The sequence below is a fragment of the Coregonus clupeaformis genome, chromosome 24 (genome assembly GCF_020615455.1).
Source record: "Coregonus clupeaformis isolate EN_2021a chromosome 24, ASM2061545v1, whole genome shotgun sequence".
Taxonomy (NCBI): Eukaryota; Metazoa; Chordata; class Actinopteri; order Salmoniformes; family Salmonidae; genus Coregonus; species Coregonus clupeaformis.
The window spans coordinates 38,484,032-38,501,404 of record NC_059215.1 but is presented as its reverse complement, the minus strand read 5'-3'; the positions used below and the strand labels follow the sequence as shown (position 1 = coordinate 38,501,404).

At 43.8% G+C, this 17,373-nt stretch overlaps 1 protein-coding gene across 2 annotated transcripts in view; it reads left to right on the top strand.

Annotated features, from left to right (window-relative positions):
- The window catches only part of LOC121538177 (nucleolar protein 4-like), a 177,620-nt gene that overhangs the window by 31,717 nt on the left and 128,530 nt on the right, over positions 1–17,373 (top strand). For both annotated transcript variants that reach the window (XM_041845985.2, XM_041845984.2), the window contains exon 2: positions 10,450–10,602. In XM_041845985.2, coding sequence (XP_041701919.1) covers positions 10,450–10,602 — 153 coding nt within the window. The remainder of the gene's footprint in view (positions 1–10,449; positions 10,603–17,373) is intronic.

The window sequence follows — 17,373 nt, the reverse complement described above, 5'->3', positions numbered from 1 at the left end:
GCAGGCAGCCGTTTACTGAATCGACCCCTCGCGTCTCCTAGCAACAGAGCTGTTTGGAACGGGACGGGGGAGTTGAGGAAAGCGAGAGAAAGGCAGAAAGAGAGATGGGGGGATGGAGAGAGATAGGAGGGAAAGAGAGGAGGAAGGCAGCAATTATTCTGTGCCGCTGGAGAGAGCACAGGCCTGGAGGTGCGGTGGAGAAGGGGATGGAGCCTGGGAGAGAGGGATTGAGAGAGAGAAGGGATGGAGCCTGGGAGAGAGGGATTGAGCGAGAGAAGGATTGAGCGAGTGAAGGGTTAAGGGAGGAATCACACATGGAGATGGAGTAAGTTAGGGATAGAGAGATGAGATGGGTAGATACAGTTGAAGTCGGAAGTTTACATATACCTTAACCAAATACATTTAAACTCAGTTTTTCACAATTCCTGACATTTAAACCTAGTAAAAATTCCCTGTCTTAGGTCAGTTAGGATCAGCACTTTATTTTAAGAATGTGAAATGTCAGAATAATTGTAGAGAGAATGATTTATTTCAGGTTTTATTTCTTTCATCACATTCCCAGTGGGTCAGAAGTCTACATACACTCAATTAGTATTTGGTAGCATTGCCTTGAAATTGTTTAACTTGGGTCAAATGTTTCGGGTAGCCTTCCACAAGCTTCCCACAATAAGTTGGGTGAATTTTGGCCCATTCCTCCTGACAGAGCTGGTGTAACTGAGTCAGGTTTGTAGGCCTCCTTGCTCGCACACGCTTTTTCAGTCCTGCCCACACATTTTATATAGGATTGAGGTCAGGGCTTTGTGATGGCCACTCAAATACCTTGACTTTGTTGTCCTTAAGCCATTTAGCCACAACTTTGGAAGTATGCTTGGGGTCATTGTCCATTTGGAAGACCCATTTGCGACCAAGCTTTAACTTCCTGACTGATGTCTTGAGATGTTGCTTCAATATATCCACATAATTTTCCTTCCTCATGATGCCATCTACAGTGAGGGAAAATAGTATTTGATCCCCTGCTGATTTTGTATGTTTGCCCACTGACCAAGAAATGATCAGTCTATAATTTTAATGGTAGGTTTATATGAACAGTGAGAGACAGAATAACAACAAAAAAAAATCCAGAAAAACACATGTCAAAAATGTTATCAATTGATTTGTATTTTAATGAGGGAAATAAGTATTTGACCCCCTCCCAATCAGAAAAATGTCTGGCTCCCAGGTGTCTTTTATACAGGTAACGAGCTGAAATTAGGAGCACACTCTTAAAGGGAGTGCTCCTAATCTCAGCTTGTTACCTGTATAAAAGACACCTGTCCACAGAAGCAATCAATCAATCAGATTCCAAACTCTCCACCATGGCCAAGACCAAAGAGCTCTCCAAGGATGTCAGGGACAAGATTGTAGACCTACACAAGGCTGGAATGGGCTACAAGACCATCGCCAAGCAGCTTGGTGAGAAGGTGACAACAGTTGGTGCGATTATTCGCAAATGGAAGAAACACAAAATAACTGTCAATCTCCCTCGGCCTGGGGCTCCATGCAAGATCTCACCTCGTGGAGTTGCAATGATCATGAGAACGGTGAGGAATCAGCCCAGAACTACACGGGAGGATCTTGTCAATGATCTCAAGGCAGCTGGGACCATAGTCACCAAGAAAACAATTGGTAACACACTACGCCGTGAAGGACTGAAATCCTGCAGCGCCCGCAAGGTCCCCCTGCTCAAGTAAGCACATATACAGGGCCGTCTGAAGTTTGCCAATGAACATCTGAATGATTCAGAGGAGAACTGGGTGAATGTGTTGTGGTCAGATGAGACCAGAATCGAGCTCTTTGGCATCAACTCAACTTGGCGTGTTTGGAGGAGGAGGAATGCTGCCTATGACCCCAAGAACACCATCCCCACCGTTAAACATGAAGGTGGAAACATTATGCTTTGGGGGTGTTTTTCTGCTAAGGGGACAGGACAACTTCACCGCATCAAAGGGACGATGGACGGGGCCATGTACCCTCAAATCTTGGGTGAGAACCTCCTTCCCTCAGCCAGGGCATTGAAAATGGGTCGTGGATGGGTATTCCAGCATGACAATGACCCCCAAACACACGGCCAAGGCAACAAAGGAGTGGCTCAAGACGAAGCACATTAAGTTCCTGGAGTGGCCTAGCCAGTCTCCAGACCTTAATCCCATAGAAAATCTGTGGAGGGAGCTGAAGGTTCGAGTTGCCAAACGTCAGCCTCGAAACCTTAATGACTTGGAGAAGATCTGCAAAGAGGAGTGGAACAAAATCCCTCCTGAGATGTGTGCAAACCTGGTGGCCAACTACAAGAAATGTCTGACCTCTGTGATTGCCAACAAGGGTTTTGCCACGAAGTACTAAGTCATGTTTTGCAGAGGGGTCAAATACTTATTTCCCTCATTAAAATGCAAATCAATTTATAACATTTTTGACATGTGTTTTTCTGGATTTATTTGTTGTTAATCTGTCTCTCATTGTTCAAATAAACCTACCATTAAAATTATAGACTGATCATGTCTTTGTCAGTGGACAAACGTACTAAATCAGCAGGGGATCAAATACTTTTTTCCCTTACTGTATTTTGTGAAGTGCACCAGTCCCTCCTGCAGCAAAGCACCCCCACAGCATGATGCTGCCACCCCCCTGCTTCACGGTTGGGATGGTGTTCTTCGGCTTGCAAGCAACCCCCTTTTTCCTCCAAACATAACGATGGTCATTATGGTCAAACAGTTCTATTTTTGTTTCATCAGACCAGAGGACATTTCTCCAAAAAGTACGATCTTTGTCCCCATGTGCAGTTGCAAACCATAGTCTGGCTTTCTTATGGCGGTTTTGGAGCAGTGACTTCTTCCTTGCTGAGCGGCCTTTCAGGTTATGTCGATATAGGACTCGTTTTACTGTGGATATAGATACTTTTGTACCTGTTTCCTCCAGCATCTTCACAAGGTCCTTTGCTGCTGTTCTGGGATTGATTTGCACTTTTCGCACCAAAGTACGTTCATCTCTGGGAGACAGAACAAGTCTCCTTCCTGAGCAGTATGACAGCTGCGTGGTCCCATGTTGTTTATAAATGCGTACTATTGTTTGTACAGATGAACGTGGTACCTTCAGGCGTTTGGAAATTGCTCCCAAGGATGAACCAGACTTGTGGAGGTCTACAATGTTTTTTCTGAGGTCTTGGCTGATTTCTTTAGATTTTCCCATGATGTCAAGCAAAGAGGAACTGATTTTGAAGGTAGGCCTTGAAATACATCCACAGGTACACCTCCAATTGACTCAAATGATGTCAATTAGCCTATCAGAAGCTTCTAAAGCCATGACATAATTTTCTGGAATTTTCCAAGCTGTTTAAAGGCACACTCAACTTAGTGTATGTAAACTTCTGACCCACTGGAATTGTGATACAGTGAATTATAAGTGAAATAATCTGTCTGTAAACAATTGTTGGAAATATTACTTGTGTCATGCACAAAGTAAATGTCCTAACCGACTTGCCAAAACTATAGTTTGTTAACAAGAAATTTGTGGAGTGGTTGAAAAACGAGTTTGAATGACTCCAACCTAAGTGTATGTAAATTTCCGACTTCAACTGTAGATGGAATGATAGATAAACACCCAACTGTGATGGTGACACAGTAAACACAGTGCCTCGCACTGTAATCATGTCAAAAACGTAGCAGGACATTTCTTTCTACCCTTTGTTGTTTCATTCTGTTCATTTTCATGAACCTCTGTTTCTTTCTTTTCAGGGTCCAGTATCAACACTATATATCAAAACATGTTGTGTTTGTGTGTGTTGCCTGCTGCCTCTGACTATCCCTTGGTTTACTTGGATGCTATCCATCAGAGCTTTGTCCTCTACGACCATAATTCCCTCCCATGCATGCTCAGTATTTACATGTGTATGTGTGCATGAATGGGTGCATGAGGGCTGCCTGAAACTGCCAAAATAAAGAAAACACCAACATAAAGTGTCTTAATAGGGCATTGGGCCACCACAAGAACAGCTTCAATGCACCTTTGCATAGATTCTACAAGTGTCTGGAACTCTATTGGAGGGATGCGACTCCATTCTTCCATGAGAAATTCCATAATTTGGTGTTTTGTTGATGGTGGTGGAAAACACTGTCTCAGGCGCCGCTTCAGAATCTCCCATCTGTGTGGAAGCACCTGCTTTCAATATACTTTGTATTCCTCATTTACTCAAGTGTTTCCATTATGTTATCAGTAACCTGTACATATGTATGTATGTACGTATGTATAGTGTATGTTTGTTCGGTCATGTGTGGCATGCATGCGGCAGGGCAGGCAGCCTTGCCCTAGCCCTCTCTTCCTGTGCTGTGACTTTGATCCTATCGCCAGGCGGGCAGGGAGTCAGGGGGGGGTTGGCCGGAGGGGGTGCCCGCTGTCCTGTCCTGTCTGCTGTGACCCCCCCGTGCCCCACATATATCCGTACAGGCCGGTTTCTGCTGTCGCACACGCTATCGTCCCGGGCCGCTGATGTGCCCTACAACCATATGGGAGCGAGGATGTAGGGGGGGGGGGTTGCGTCATCATGTGTCTCAGGCAGTCACAGGGACAGTGGGTAGGCAGGCAGGCAGCCCACGTGTCCTTCCCTAGTAGTCATACCTCCTGGAGGTAGAATGGTATGGTGGTGTGGGCCAGTGCATTCCTCTCCTCCGACCTCCCTGTAAAGGGCATGACTGCTGGAGCTGGCACAGTGGCATGCCATGCAGCTCTACAAGCTTTAGAGCAGGGTCGTATTCATTATGACACACTGTAGTAAAGGTCTTTGCAATGGACAAATTTGGGTTGCTCCTCCCTGTTTCAGTCTGTTTTCTCCTATTTGGTGGCTAATGAATAAGACTCAGCATTATAATGAATAGAACGGGCTTGGAACCTCTAACCCTGGCAATTTGACTGGTAAACTCATGGGTACACTCGCAATGACTGCCTGGTACTGTGACACAATAATTTCCATGGTAATGTAGAATGTTCATTCAAATGATGTTAACTGATGTGGCTCATGCAATGGAATGTATTTTTTGTGATGTCAGTTGAATCAACAAATCGCAGCAAAAATTGATGGGTACACTTTCTGCTTTTTCTCTGCTTTTACTTCCTGTTTTGCTCTTATGGGTACACTCGCAATGGCCGCCAGTCCACCCATTAAGCCATTAATTGTATTTCTATGCCGCACGCTGCTCCGTGCTGCCATGGCAACCCTCATTACCTGCCGCTCATGACAGCCGGAACGAGGGAGAGCAGCAGAGGGAAGGAGGTAGAGGGATAGGGTGAGACAGAGGGGGAGAGAGGGGGAGAGAGAAAGACAGGCTAGCAGAAGGAATGACTGGTAGACTAAGAGAAAGGATATGGAAGGGGAGGAGAAAGGAGGGTGGTGAGAGTTTAGGGGGAAGGAGGAGTGCAAGTGGGGATGAAGGGTGAGTAGTACTCAGAGGGGTGGGGGGGGATGCATTGACTTCCTGACTATTGCATCTGTTAAAGGATGCCCAGAGATCAACGTTTTACACAATAATGAGGAGAGAAGTACCCCCCAACACACACACACACCTCCCCCATGTACACCTGTCGGCTCCAATGAGTCCCACACAAAGCCAAAGCCAGTGGAGAGGCGTGCCCAGCAACACAACACATAACAGACAGACATCTCTCCTCAGCTCAGCTCACAGACTGGGAATATACTCACATCAGGAGAGAACGACTGTGGAGAGATGAGACCAAATTAAAGAAATAGAAGGTTAGAGCATAAAACAAGGGCAGATGTAGATAGAGAGACAAAATAATGACGAACTAGAATGTGGAGCGTGACTTGTGTGTAGGGGTATTTTTGGATAATGGGTAAACCTGTCAGCCCCCACATACCGTTTGTTGTGTTTATTGTCGAAATTCAAGTTTTACTAGGTGCAGCCTGTGTCACATGACCCGCTGCCCCGCACACCTGCCCAAGAGGTCGGCACTCCGGTTGTTATGGCAGCAAGGTTTGCCTTATGGTGAGCAGAATGCTGGTTGGAAGAAGAAGGTTTTTTTCCACACCCATTTCTAGTCAGGACCTGTTTGTGTTGTGTGCTGCTTTGTGCCGTAGGAGCTTGAGCTTGGATCTCTGAACAGGATGAGTGTAAAGATAGGCAAAGGATCATGATAGATTCATTGTAAATTGTAAAGATGTAAACATGAAGAATTCCACAAAATGAGAACGAAATGACTTCATTAAATGTAATGTTTTGAGCTATGCAAACCTTTAACTATGGTGTTGATAGCCTTATCAATGTTTTGTTGGCCTTATCAATATTTTGTTCATATTTTCTAAGTGGAGAGTACAAATGACAGATTAGAGTTTTATGGCTCTTTAGTTTTGGTTCTGCTGCCTATGGTCATTTTGAAGATCCTGAACAAAGAAAAAAGATCTCACCTCACCTCTCTTACCATGACGGTTTATGAAATTTTGTCAGTTTGTTGACCACACATTTTAGCCGGATGGAGAATACAATGATTCAACAGCCAGTGAAACAAACAACCAAACAAACAAAAGCAATGAAAAAAACAGCTTCAAAGAGACATTTCTTTGTAGTGATGTAAAATGCATTTAGTGCACCACCTGCTGTTTTCCACAGAGACTTTCTGTGTGTGTGTATGCGTGCGTGCTCCTGGCAGGTATGCGTGCGTGCTCCTCCCCTCCCAATCTCCCTCCCCCTAGTACACACACAGCTCTCCACTGGCCTTGTGGGAGAATGGGGAGGTTCCCAACAAGACTTCCAGAAATTCCAACACCACTCTCCCTCTCTCTCCCTGTCTGGGAGATACAGAGCTGGGTGAGAATCTCCTCCCTGCCTTGTTTTCTTTGTGTGTGTGTCTGTCTGTGTGTGTGTGTCTGTCTGTGTGTGTGCCTATGTGCCTGTGTGCGTGCAGGGACAGATTAAGAAATCATAGGCCCCGGGGTGTAGTTTTCGTATCCCTACAGATCATCAAACAAATTTAAATATTAGTCAAAGATAACACAAGTAAACACAAAATGCAGTTTTGAAATGAAGGTTGTTATTATTAAGGGAAAACAAAATCCAAACCTACATGGCCCTGTGTGAAAAAGTGTTTGCCCCCCTGTTATAACACAACTCAACTGTGGTTTATCACACCTGAGTTCAATTCCTCTAGCCACACCCAGGCCTGATTACTGCCACACCTGTTCTCAATCAAGGAATCACTTAAATAGGACCTGCCTGACAAAGTGAAGTAGACCGAAAGATCCTCAAAAGCTAGACATCATGCCGAGATCCAAAGAAATTCAGGAACAAATGAGAAAGAAAGTAATTGAGATCCATCAGTCTGGAAAAGGTTATAAAGCCATTTCTAAAGCTTTAGGACTCCAGCGAACCACAGTGAGAGCCATTATCCACAAATGGCGAAAACATGGAACAGTGGTGAACCTTCCCAGGAGTGGCCGGCCGAACAAAATTACCCCAAGAGCGCAGCGACGACTCATCCAAGAGGTCACAAAAGACCCCACAACAACATCCAAAGAACTGCAGGCCTCACTTGCCTCAGTTAAGGTCAGTGTTCATGACTCCACCATAAGAAAGAGACTGGGCAAAAATGGCCTGCATGGCAGAGTTCCAAGATGAAAACCACTGCTGAGCAAAAATAACATTAAGGCTCGTCTCATTTTTGCCAGAAAACATATTGATGATCCCCAAGACCTTTGGGAAAATACTCTGTGGACTGACGAGACAAAAGTTGAAGTTTTTGGAAGGTGTGTCCCCCCATTACATCTGGCGTAAAAGTAACACCGCATTTCAGAAAAAGAACATCATACCAACAGTAAAATATGGTGGTGGTAGTGTGATGGTTTGGGCCTGTTTTGCTGCTTCAGGACCTGGAAGACTTGCTGTGATAAATGGAACCATGAATTCTGCTGTCTACCAAAAAATCCTGAAGGAGAATGTCCGGCCATCTGTTCATGACCTCAAGCTGAAGCGAACTTGGGTTCTGCAGCAGGACAATGATCCAAAACACACCAGCAAGTACACCTCTGAATGGCTGCAGAAAAACAATGAAGACTGAAGGAGTGGCCTAGTCAAAGTCCTGACCTGAATCCTATTGAGATGCTGTGGCATGACCTTAAAAAGGCAGTTCATGCTCGAAAACCCTCCAATGTGGCTGAATTACAACAATTCTGCAAAGATGAGTGGGCCAAAATTCCTCCACAGTGCTGTAAAAGACTCATTGCAAGTTATCGCAAACGCTTGATTGCAGTTGTTGCTGCTAAGGGTGGCCCAACCAGTTATTAGGTTGTAGGGGGCAATCACTTTTTCACACAGGGCCATGTGGGTTTGGATTTTGTTTTCCCTTAACAATAACAACCTTCATTTCAAAACTGCATTTTGTGTTTATTTTTTTTATTTTATTTTTGGGGGGGGGTGGATCAGCTTAGTATTGCAGATAGATTGTATCTTCTATCAATGTAATTGTCTGCATCACTTCCAATCCCCCTGCATTTTGTGTTTACTTGTGTTATCTTTGACTAATATTTACATTTGTTTGATCTGAAATATTTAAGTGTGACAAACATGCAAACAAATAAGAAATCAGGAACGGGGCAAACACTTTTTCACACCACTGTATATACAGTATATATATCATAGGCTACTAAATAAAATTTCCAGTGGCACACTGACTCATCTAATGCTTTCCAAACTGTGCATTTTTCCTGCGATTGTATTTTGAAATCTGCAAAAGGCAAACCTACAGCTGCAATCAACCATAGAAATATAATCCATAGATGGCAGTCCCCATTCAAGTCAGGACTGGCATCCATTGCTAGTGTACCCATGAGTTTAACAGTCATATTTCCAGGGTAAAATGTTACAAAACCCTTCTATGGATTATATGTCTTTGGCCACAACGCAACAATCTGTAGCCTATTTGGCACATATGCTGCCAAAACTGTGGCCTTCCTGACTGTAGTCATACCAGTAACTGCCAAAATAAAGGAAACGCTTAAGTAAACAAGGGATACAAAGTATATGTAATGGTGTGTGCGGTGCATTTTCCTGGCATGGTTTAGATCCACTTGTAGAATCTATACCAAGGTGCATTGAAGCTGTTCTGGCAGCTCGTGGTGGCGCAACACCCTTTTAAGACACTTTATGTTGATGTTTCCTTCATTTTGGAAGATACCTGTATGTGCTTGTGATAAAACTTAATCCACTGTTATTTTTTATAAACTATTGATCCTCTGTGGCTAAATTATGCTCTCTAGTGTACTTTGAACATTGAGAGCTGGCTCCTGTGGTTGGATAAAAAATGATTTACAAAATGTTGCCTCTTGGGCCCCCTACGAGCTTGGGCCCAGCCCATGACTCACACAACTGACCAGTCACATTTATTTAGTATGCAGTTTTAAAAATTTATTTTTAATTGGACTTGGCTTGGACGCCATCCCATCTGGTTTGGGCTTAGTAGGACTATCATTTGTTTTTCAACAGGACAATGACCCAACACACCTCCAGGCTGTATAAGGGCTATTTTACAAAGAAGGAGAGTGATGGAGTGCTGCATCAGATGACCTGGCCTCCACAATCCCCCGACCTCAACCCAACTGAGATGGTTTGGGATGAGTCGGACAGCAGAGTGAAGGAAAAGCAGCCAACAAGTGCTCAGCATATGTGGGAACTCCTTCAAGACTGTTGGAAAAGCATTCCTCATGAAGCTGGTTGAGAGAATGCCAAGAGTGTGCAAAGCTGTCATTAAGGCAAAGGGTGGCTTTTTTGGATACTACATGATGTGTTATTTCATAGTTTTGATGTCTTCGCTATTATTCTACATTGTAAAAAATAGTAAAAATAAAGAAAAACCCTTGAATGAGTAGGTGTGTCCAAACTTTTGACTGGTACTGTATATTTACTTAATAATTAAAAAAAAACTTTTTCAAAACAATTTACCTTTATTTTTTTTGCTGCCTGGGAATCTCCTCCCTGCCTTGTTTTCTGTGCCTGTGTGTGCCTGTGTGTCTGCACAGAAATCCTACAATACCACCACCACCATCCTCACAATGAATGGTCTCGTAAGAGTTTTCAGGCTTTTACACAGAATCCTGTAAGTAGGAGATATGATTGTTTTGGGAAAGAAAATGAGGGCTATGATTTTAAGAGACCGTTTTCATTTGTTTAGCTATTGGGGGCTCTTAGGTTGTGTGTTGGCGTAATGTGGCAGTGCTGCTTTACATAATATGGTATTGTTAGTATGTGTGTGTGTGTTTGTCTCTGTGTGTGTGTGTGTGTGTATATATGTGTGTGTGTGTTTGTCTGTATGTAGGCTTGGTACCTTGTGCTGTAGGCCTCATCCCAATGATCCAGCCTACTAACGTACCACTCCTCCTCTCCTATCCTCCTCTTCTCCTCTCCTCCTCTACTGCAGTGTGTGGATGGGGGCTCTGGGTCCGACTCCTCTCTGAAGAGGGTGGCGGTGGTGGAAGACTTCTTTGACATCATCTATTCCATGCACGTAGATATCAGCACCGACCCCGGCAAATCACCCAAACACGCCGGACAGAAAAAGACCTACAAAGCGGTGAGAAGACACTCTTTCCTTTCACTCAATCTTTCTCTCTAACTCTGTTTCTCACTCTTCCCTTATGCTGTACCGTTCTCTTCTATCACACAGTCACCCTTCCTTAAACGTCCTCCTCCTTTATCTCTCTAAATTAGCCTACTGCCTCTCTCTCTCTCTACTCCCTCTCTTTGTATCGGACACTCTTTTTAAAATGTCTGTCTTTGTAAGGGCTCCAGTAAATAAAGTTAGAAAATTGCCATCCTGGCCATGGTATAAGATGCGTAAACGCGTCCGCATGCTAGGTTTGGTTTGCTCCTAGCAGAACGGCTAGGCGAAGTGAAAGTCTGTGCCTCGCATACTCCTTTAAAAGACCTTCGCTTGAAAAATGAGAAAAAAGCGGTCATATTACGGTTTGTCCCTCTTGAGATGCCGTAACAACAAGTACACTTCTTCAAAATAGTCCAAATTAATCTAAGCTAACTCAAGAAATCTGTAATTAATTTGGACCTTTTTGCCGAGGTGGTCTTAGTCCCACAATTTTACATCTAACTAAGATGTTTGGTGCAGTATTTCTCAAGTGAAAAAATGTGCATGAAAAATAGTTGTCTGTCGTTGAATGACAACAAACACTTAATTGAACAATCCCTACTGTTGACCAATCACCGACGAAGGGCGTAGACTTCAGCTACCAAATTTCGACTCGCCTCATGAAAAAATGTCAAGTGCACGAACAGCCGGAAAAACCTGTCAAGACCAAAACGGACCAAAACGTCACAAATGTTGTCATTATATATACTCAAACTTTAGAACTGTTTTGGATGGGAAGCATGCGGACGCACTCCCGGTTCAGCATTCAACAAAAAAGAATACGAAGCTCCTCTTGTGCAAAAATCATAACAAACATTTACATAACACATGCCCCTTTGTTATCTAACAGCTATTCTTCTTTTAAGGTCCAAAATGTCCATATTGCCAACCCCCTATTAGGCATAGGGAAAGTTGTTTTGCCAGTTTATTTATTTATTGCCAGTTGCACACACAAGCATAATACATACATTCATAAATTCTTAATTCCTTACTTTCATAGTGAATTCATAATCACATTATCATAGCTCATATTTCATAATAATATATTCTAAATTGGGGCAAACATTAAATATAGCACAAATAAAGAAACTCGAATTTGGCTCCAACAGTCTTTATGATTATTTGGCAATGATGTTCTGTTCTCTGTTCCTCTTCTGGTCTTTAGTATTCATTTCTGTTTCGTGACCTGTTTCTCTTTCTCTACCCATCTGGTGTTCAGATTCGCATTCAATAACACTAACACTCTCAATTTCTCAGAATACCATTGAAATGAATAGGATAGTTTAAATCAGGGATGGGCAACTGGCCCCCTTTGGTAGGCCCGCGGACCAATATATATATATATTTTTTATCTTTGCTGTTGGGGGGGTATGGATGTGGGTACACAGACCCACGAGCCACTGCGGCCCCTCATGATGAGTTCCGTTTTTTTGTGGCCCCCATCAAAGTTTCCCATCCCTGGTTTAAATATTTCTATGGTAATTCTAGACAATCATGTGAATATTTTCTTACAATGCAGCAGGAGTCACCACTGACCTGGAACATTCATGTTGGGCTAGATCTTTTTCTCTTCAGTTCATTCACAGAACCTCCAGCTCCTTCATTTCAGATAAATAAACAAAAATCAATCAATTAAATTTGAGTCAATAACTTTCCCTCAATCTCTGTGACATGTACCGCCTCTGTAACTTCACCACTTTTTTACATTTTTAACTCACTTCATTACAAGAAAATGCTGCGACTTCCTGAGATTCTATTTTTTTGTGCGTGAAAGAAAACGTTTCACACTTTAGATTAAAGGGGGCTGGGAAGGATATTAGATTCCGGCGCCAGGCTGACCTTGTGGTCGCTGGAAGAAGGTATTTCTCTGTCTCCCCCTGACAACTATTCAACTTTCTCTCTCTGAGCATCACCACAGTCGCTGAAGGCCAGATGTCTAGTTATATTTAGATGAAGGGTGATGACCGCGGTGCAAAGCCTGGGCAACATTCTGTCCATCATTCCTTCCTAGCTTCGTTTCAAATGGGGAGCTTTAACATGTCTGCCACTGGAAAATGTGCTTCCTCCCTGTACTAAAGTCAATGGGACAAAACCTTTCATTTGCCCAATGTGTTGTAGTAGGATACTTTCCTGTCTCAATTGGTGACACTGCCCTCTTCTGGTTTAACATGGTAACTTCATCTTCCCCTCATGCTGTACAGCACATGGACTTCCATTTTTAGGATTTCCTATAACTTCTAATGGATAGGAATGAAATGAATTAATAAAATGACTGAAAATCAGTATCACATTCGTAGTGAGTAAACAGAGCTGTCATGGCTACCAGGGTACTTTGCCACGCAGTGGGTCATGACATTTTTATTACACACAGACACACACACACACACTCCACACTGCAGGACACAGATGACTTGTTGTTCCTGTCCTTCGCTGGCAGCGCTGCTCAGCCAACTCTCTGCCTACTTCTCCCCTCTGTCGCCCTCTGTGTGGTGTTATGGTTCTCTAGACCAGACAGAGCTGCGTTGGCGGCCCAGGGCAGACCCACCACCACAGGCCCTTTCCAGACCCACATACCCACCCTGTAGGCTACATGGGCTCTCTTTGTGAGCTTCTGTTGGGACTGGGAAGACAATGGCGGTGGTAGCTAGCTAGTCGTCACACACAGAGAGTCAACCCGTCTGAGGGGAGTCGCTGTCTCGTCCCCCAACGCACTCCCTCCCTCTATAACCCCCATCACTCCCCTCCTCCCCTCCCTCATGTCACCACCAGCACCCCTCTGGCCAGGATGGCATGGCCGCTTCTGTTTGTTAGAGCCTGAAGGAGACAGTGCCGAGTCTGTGTGTGTGTGTGTGTGTGTCTGTTCTCCTGCTGCCAAGCCCAGCCTGGCCCTGCCATAAGAGCCACAGAGGGGGGAGGAATAGAGGGAGGCCAGTTTGAGAGAGAAGGGGAGAGGGGGAGGTAAGGATGACTGCAGGGACAGCATAAAAAATAAAGAAAGGAAAAATGGAAAGCTGACAGCAAGGGAGGGGAGACATAGGGAATACATTGAAAAGGAAGGAAGAGAGGATTTTGCAAAGAAAAGCATTACTGTTTTCGGTAGTCTCTCTACCAACACACATCCCTCTCTATCTCTCCATCTCTTTCTTTGTCTCCCATTAAAATCCTCTCGGTCTACTCGACCGATGCCCTGTCTCTCCTGTCTCGCCCAAGTTGCAGTGATGATCTGCAGAGGGCTATGTGGTGCTTTGGGTGCATGTGTCAGATTGCCCTCTTGTCCTGTATGGGCTCGTGGTCACTACTGTTCTCCTAGAGATAATCTGGTGCCACCAGGCCGCCGTGTCAAATGACAAAGAGACAAACTGTCACCAAAGGCTGTGACTGACATTTGTATCTGTTTTATTCTTAGAGAGTAGACAGCACCCCGCTCTCCTCATTACACACACACGTACGAACCCTTAAAACCCTACTGCCAATCACTGCCTTTACTCTGGGTGAAGTGTTGATATATTGTTGGATGGAGTTTTAACAGGAAGTCCAAATGAAGCCAGTAGAAACAGTAGAAAAGGAGATAGAAAAGGAAACAGTAGAAAAGGAGATAGAGCAGCTAATATGTAGAGTAGAAGTCCCTGATGTATCTTGGTCACCAGTAACGGGCTGAGACAATGTTGTCTTTGTGTGAAAGGGGAAGATATTACATCTGTCCCAAGAACCTCAATCTTACCCTTTCCCAGTTTAGCCAATACACACACACAGACAGGCTTGCTTACACACACTAACACAAACACACATGCACGTGCGCACACACACACAGATAGTAATCGATGTCCCATAATGGTATAGCATTATAGAAACAGGTCTAATTTCCTATTTTCTTTTCTCCCATTTCACCTCTTCAGTGTTCATTATTAGAATAGCAGCATGTTTATCAGCCATGGCTCTGGTAGTGATCTCTCTCTCTCTCTCTCTCTCTCTCTCTCTCTCTCTCTCTCTCTCTCTCTCTCTCTCTCTCTCTCTCTCTCTCTCTCTCTCTCTCTCTCTCTCTCTCTCTCTCTCTCTCTCTCTCTCTCTCTCTCTCTCTCTCTCTGTCTCTCTCTCGTGTCTCTCTCTCTCTCTCTCTCTCTCTCTCTCTCTCTCTCTCTCTCTCTCTCTCTCTCTCTCTCTCTCTCTCTCTCTCTCTCTCTCTCTCTCTCTCTCTCTCTCTCTCTCTCTCTCTCTCTCTCTCTCTCTCTCTCTCTCTCTCTGTGTCTCTCTCTCTGTGTCTCTCTCTCTCTCTCTCGCTCTCTGTGTGTCTCTCTCTCTCTCTGTGTGTCTCTCTCTCTCTCTCTCTCTCTCTCTCTCTCTCTGTGTCTCTCTCTCTCTCTCTGTGTCTCTCTCTCTGTGTGTCTCTCTCTCTCTCTGTCTCTCTCTCTCTGTCTCTCTGTCTCTCTCTCTGTCTCTGTCTCTCTCTCTGTCTCTCTCTCTCTGTCTCTCTCTCTCTCTCTCTCTCTCTCTCTCTGTCTCTCTCTCTCTCTGTGTCTCTCTCTCTCTCTGTGTCTCTCTCTCTCTCAATTCAATTTAAATTTCAATTTAAGGGCTTTATTGGCATGGGAAACATGTGTTAACATTGCCAAAGCAAGTGAAGTAGATAGTAAACAAAAGTGAAATAAACAATAAAAATTAACAGTAAACATTAGAAGTTCCAAAGAATAAAGACATTTCAAATGTCATATTATGTATATATACAGTGTTGTAACAATGTGCAAGTACAAATGGGAAAATAAATAAACATAAATATGGGTTGTATTTACAATGGTGTTTGTTCTTCACTGGTTGCCCTTTTCTTGTGGCAACAGGTCACAAATCTTGCAGCTGTGATGGCACACTGTGGTATTTCACCCAGTAGATAAGGGAGTTTATCAAAATTGGGTTTGTTTTCAAATTCTTTGTGGATCGCTGTAATCTGAGGGAAATATGTGTCTCTAATATGGTCATACATTTGGCAGGAGGTTAGGAAGTGCAGCTCAGTTTCCACCTCATTTTGTGGGCAGTATGCACATAGCCTGTCTTCTCTTGAGAGCCAGGTCTGCCTACGGCGGCCTTTCTCAATAGCAAGGCTATGCTCACTGAGTCTGTACATAGTCAAAGCTTTCCTTAAGTTTGGGTCAGTCACAGTGGTCAGGTATTCTGCCACTGTGTACTCTCTGTTTAGGGCCAAATATCATTCTAGTTTGCTCTGTTTTTTTGTTTGTTCTTTCCAATGTGTCAAGTAATTCTCTTTTTGTTTTCTCATGATTTGGTTGGGTCTAGTTGTGTTGTTGTTGTTGTTGTCCTGGGGCTGTGTGGGGTCTGTTTGTGTTTGTGAACAGAGCCCCAGGACAAGCTTACTTAGGGACTCTTCTCCAAGTTCATCTCTCTGTAGGTGATGGCTTTGTTATGGAAGGTTTGGGAATCGCTTCCTTTTAAGTGGTTATAGAATTTAACGGCTCTTTTCTGGATTTTGATAATTAGCGGGTATTGGCCTAATTCTGCTCTGCATGCATTATTTGGTGTTTTACGTTGTACACGGAGGATGTTTTTGCAGAATTCTGCATGCAGAGTCTCAATTTGGTGTTTGTCCCATTTTGTGAATTCTTGGTTGGTGAGCGGACCCCAGATCTCAGAACCATAAAGGGCAATGGGTTCTATAAGTGATTCAAGTATTTTTAGCCAGATCCTAATTGGTATGTCAAATTTTATGTTCCTTTTGATGGCATAGAAGGCCCTTCTTGCCTTGTCTCTCAGATCGTTCACAGCTTTGTGGAAGTTACCTGTGGCGCTGATGTTTAGGCCGAGGTATGTATAGTTTTTTGTGTGCTCTAGGGCAACGGTGTCTAGATGGAATTTGTATTTGTGGTCCTGGCAACTGGACCTTTTTTGGAACACCATTATTTTTGTCTTACTGAGATTTACTGTCAGGGCCCAGGTCTGACAGAATCTGTGCAGAAGATCTAGGTGCTGCTGTAGGCCCTCCTTGGTTGGTGACAGAAGCACCAGATCATCAGCAAACAGAAGACATTTGACTTCAGATTCTAGTAGGGTGAGGCCGGGTGCTGCAGACTGTTCTAGTGCCCTCGCCAATTCGTTGATATATATGTTGAAGAGGGTGGGGCTTAAACTGCATCCCTGTCTCACCCCACGGCCCTGTGGAAAGAAATGTGTGTGTTTTTTGCCAATTTTAACCGCACACTTGTTGTTTGTGTACATGGATTTTATAATGTCGTATGTTTTTCCCCCAACCCCACTTTCCATCAATTTGTATAGCAGACCCTCATGCCAAATTGAGTCAAAAGCTTTTTTTGAAATCAACAAAGCATGAGAAGACTTTGCCTTTGTTTTGGTTTGTTTGTTTGTCAATTAGGGTGTGCAGGGTGAATACGTGGTCTGTCGTACGGTAATTTGGTAAAAAGCCAATTTGACATTTGCTCAGTACATTGTTTTCACTGAGGAAATGAACTAGTCTGCTGTTAATGATAATGCAGAGGATTTTCCCAAGGTTGCTGTTGACGCATATCCCACGGTAGTTATTGGGGTCAAATTTGTCTCCACTTTTGTGGATTGGGGTGATCAGTCCTTGGTTCCAAATATTGGGGAAGATGCCAGAGCTAAGGATGATGTTAAAGAGTTTAAGTATAGCTAATTGAAATTTGTGGTCTGTATATTTTATCATTTCATTGAGGATACCAT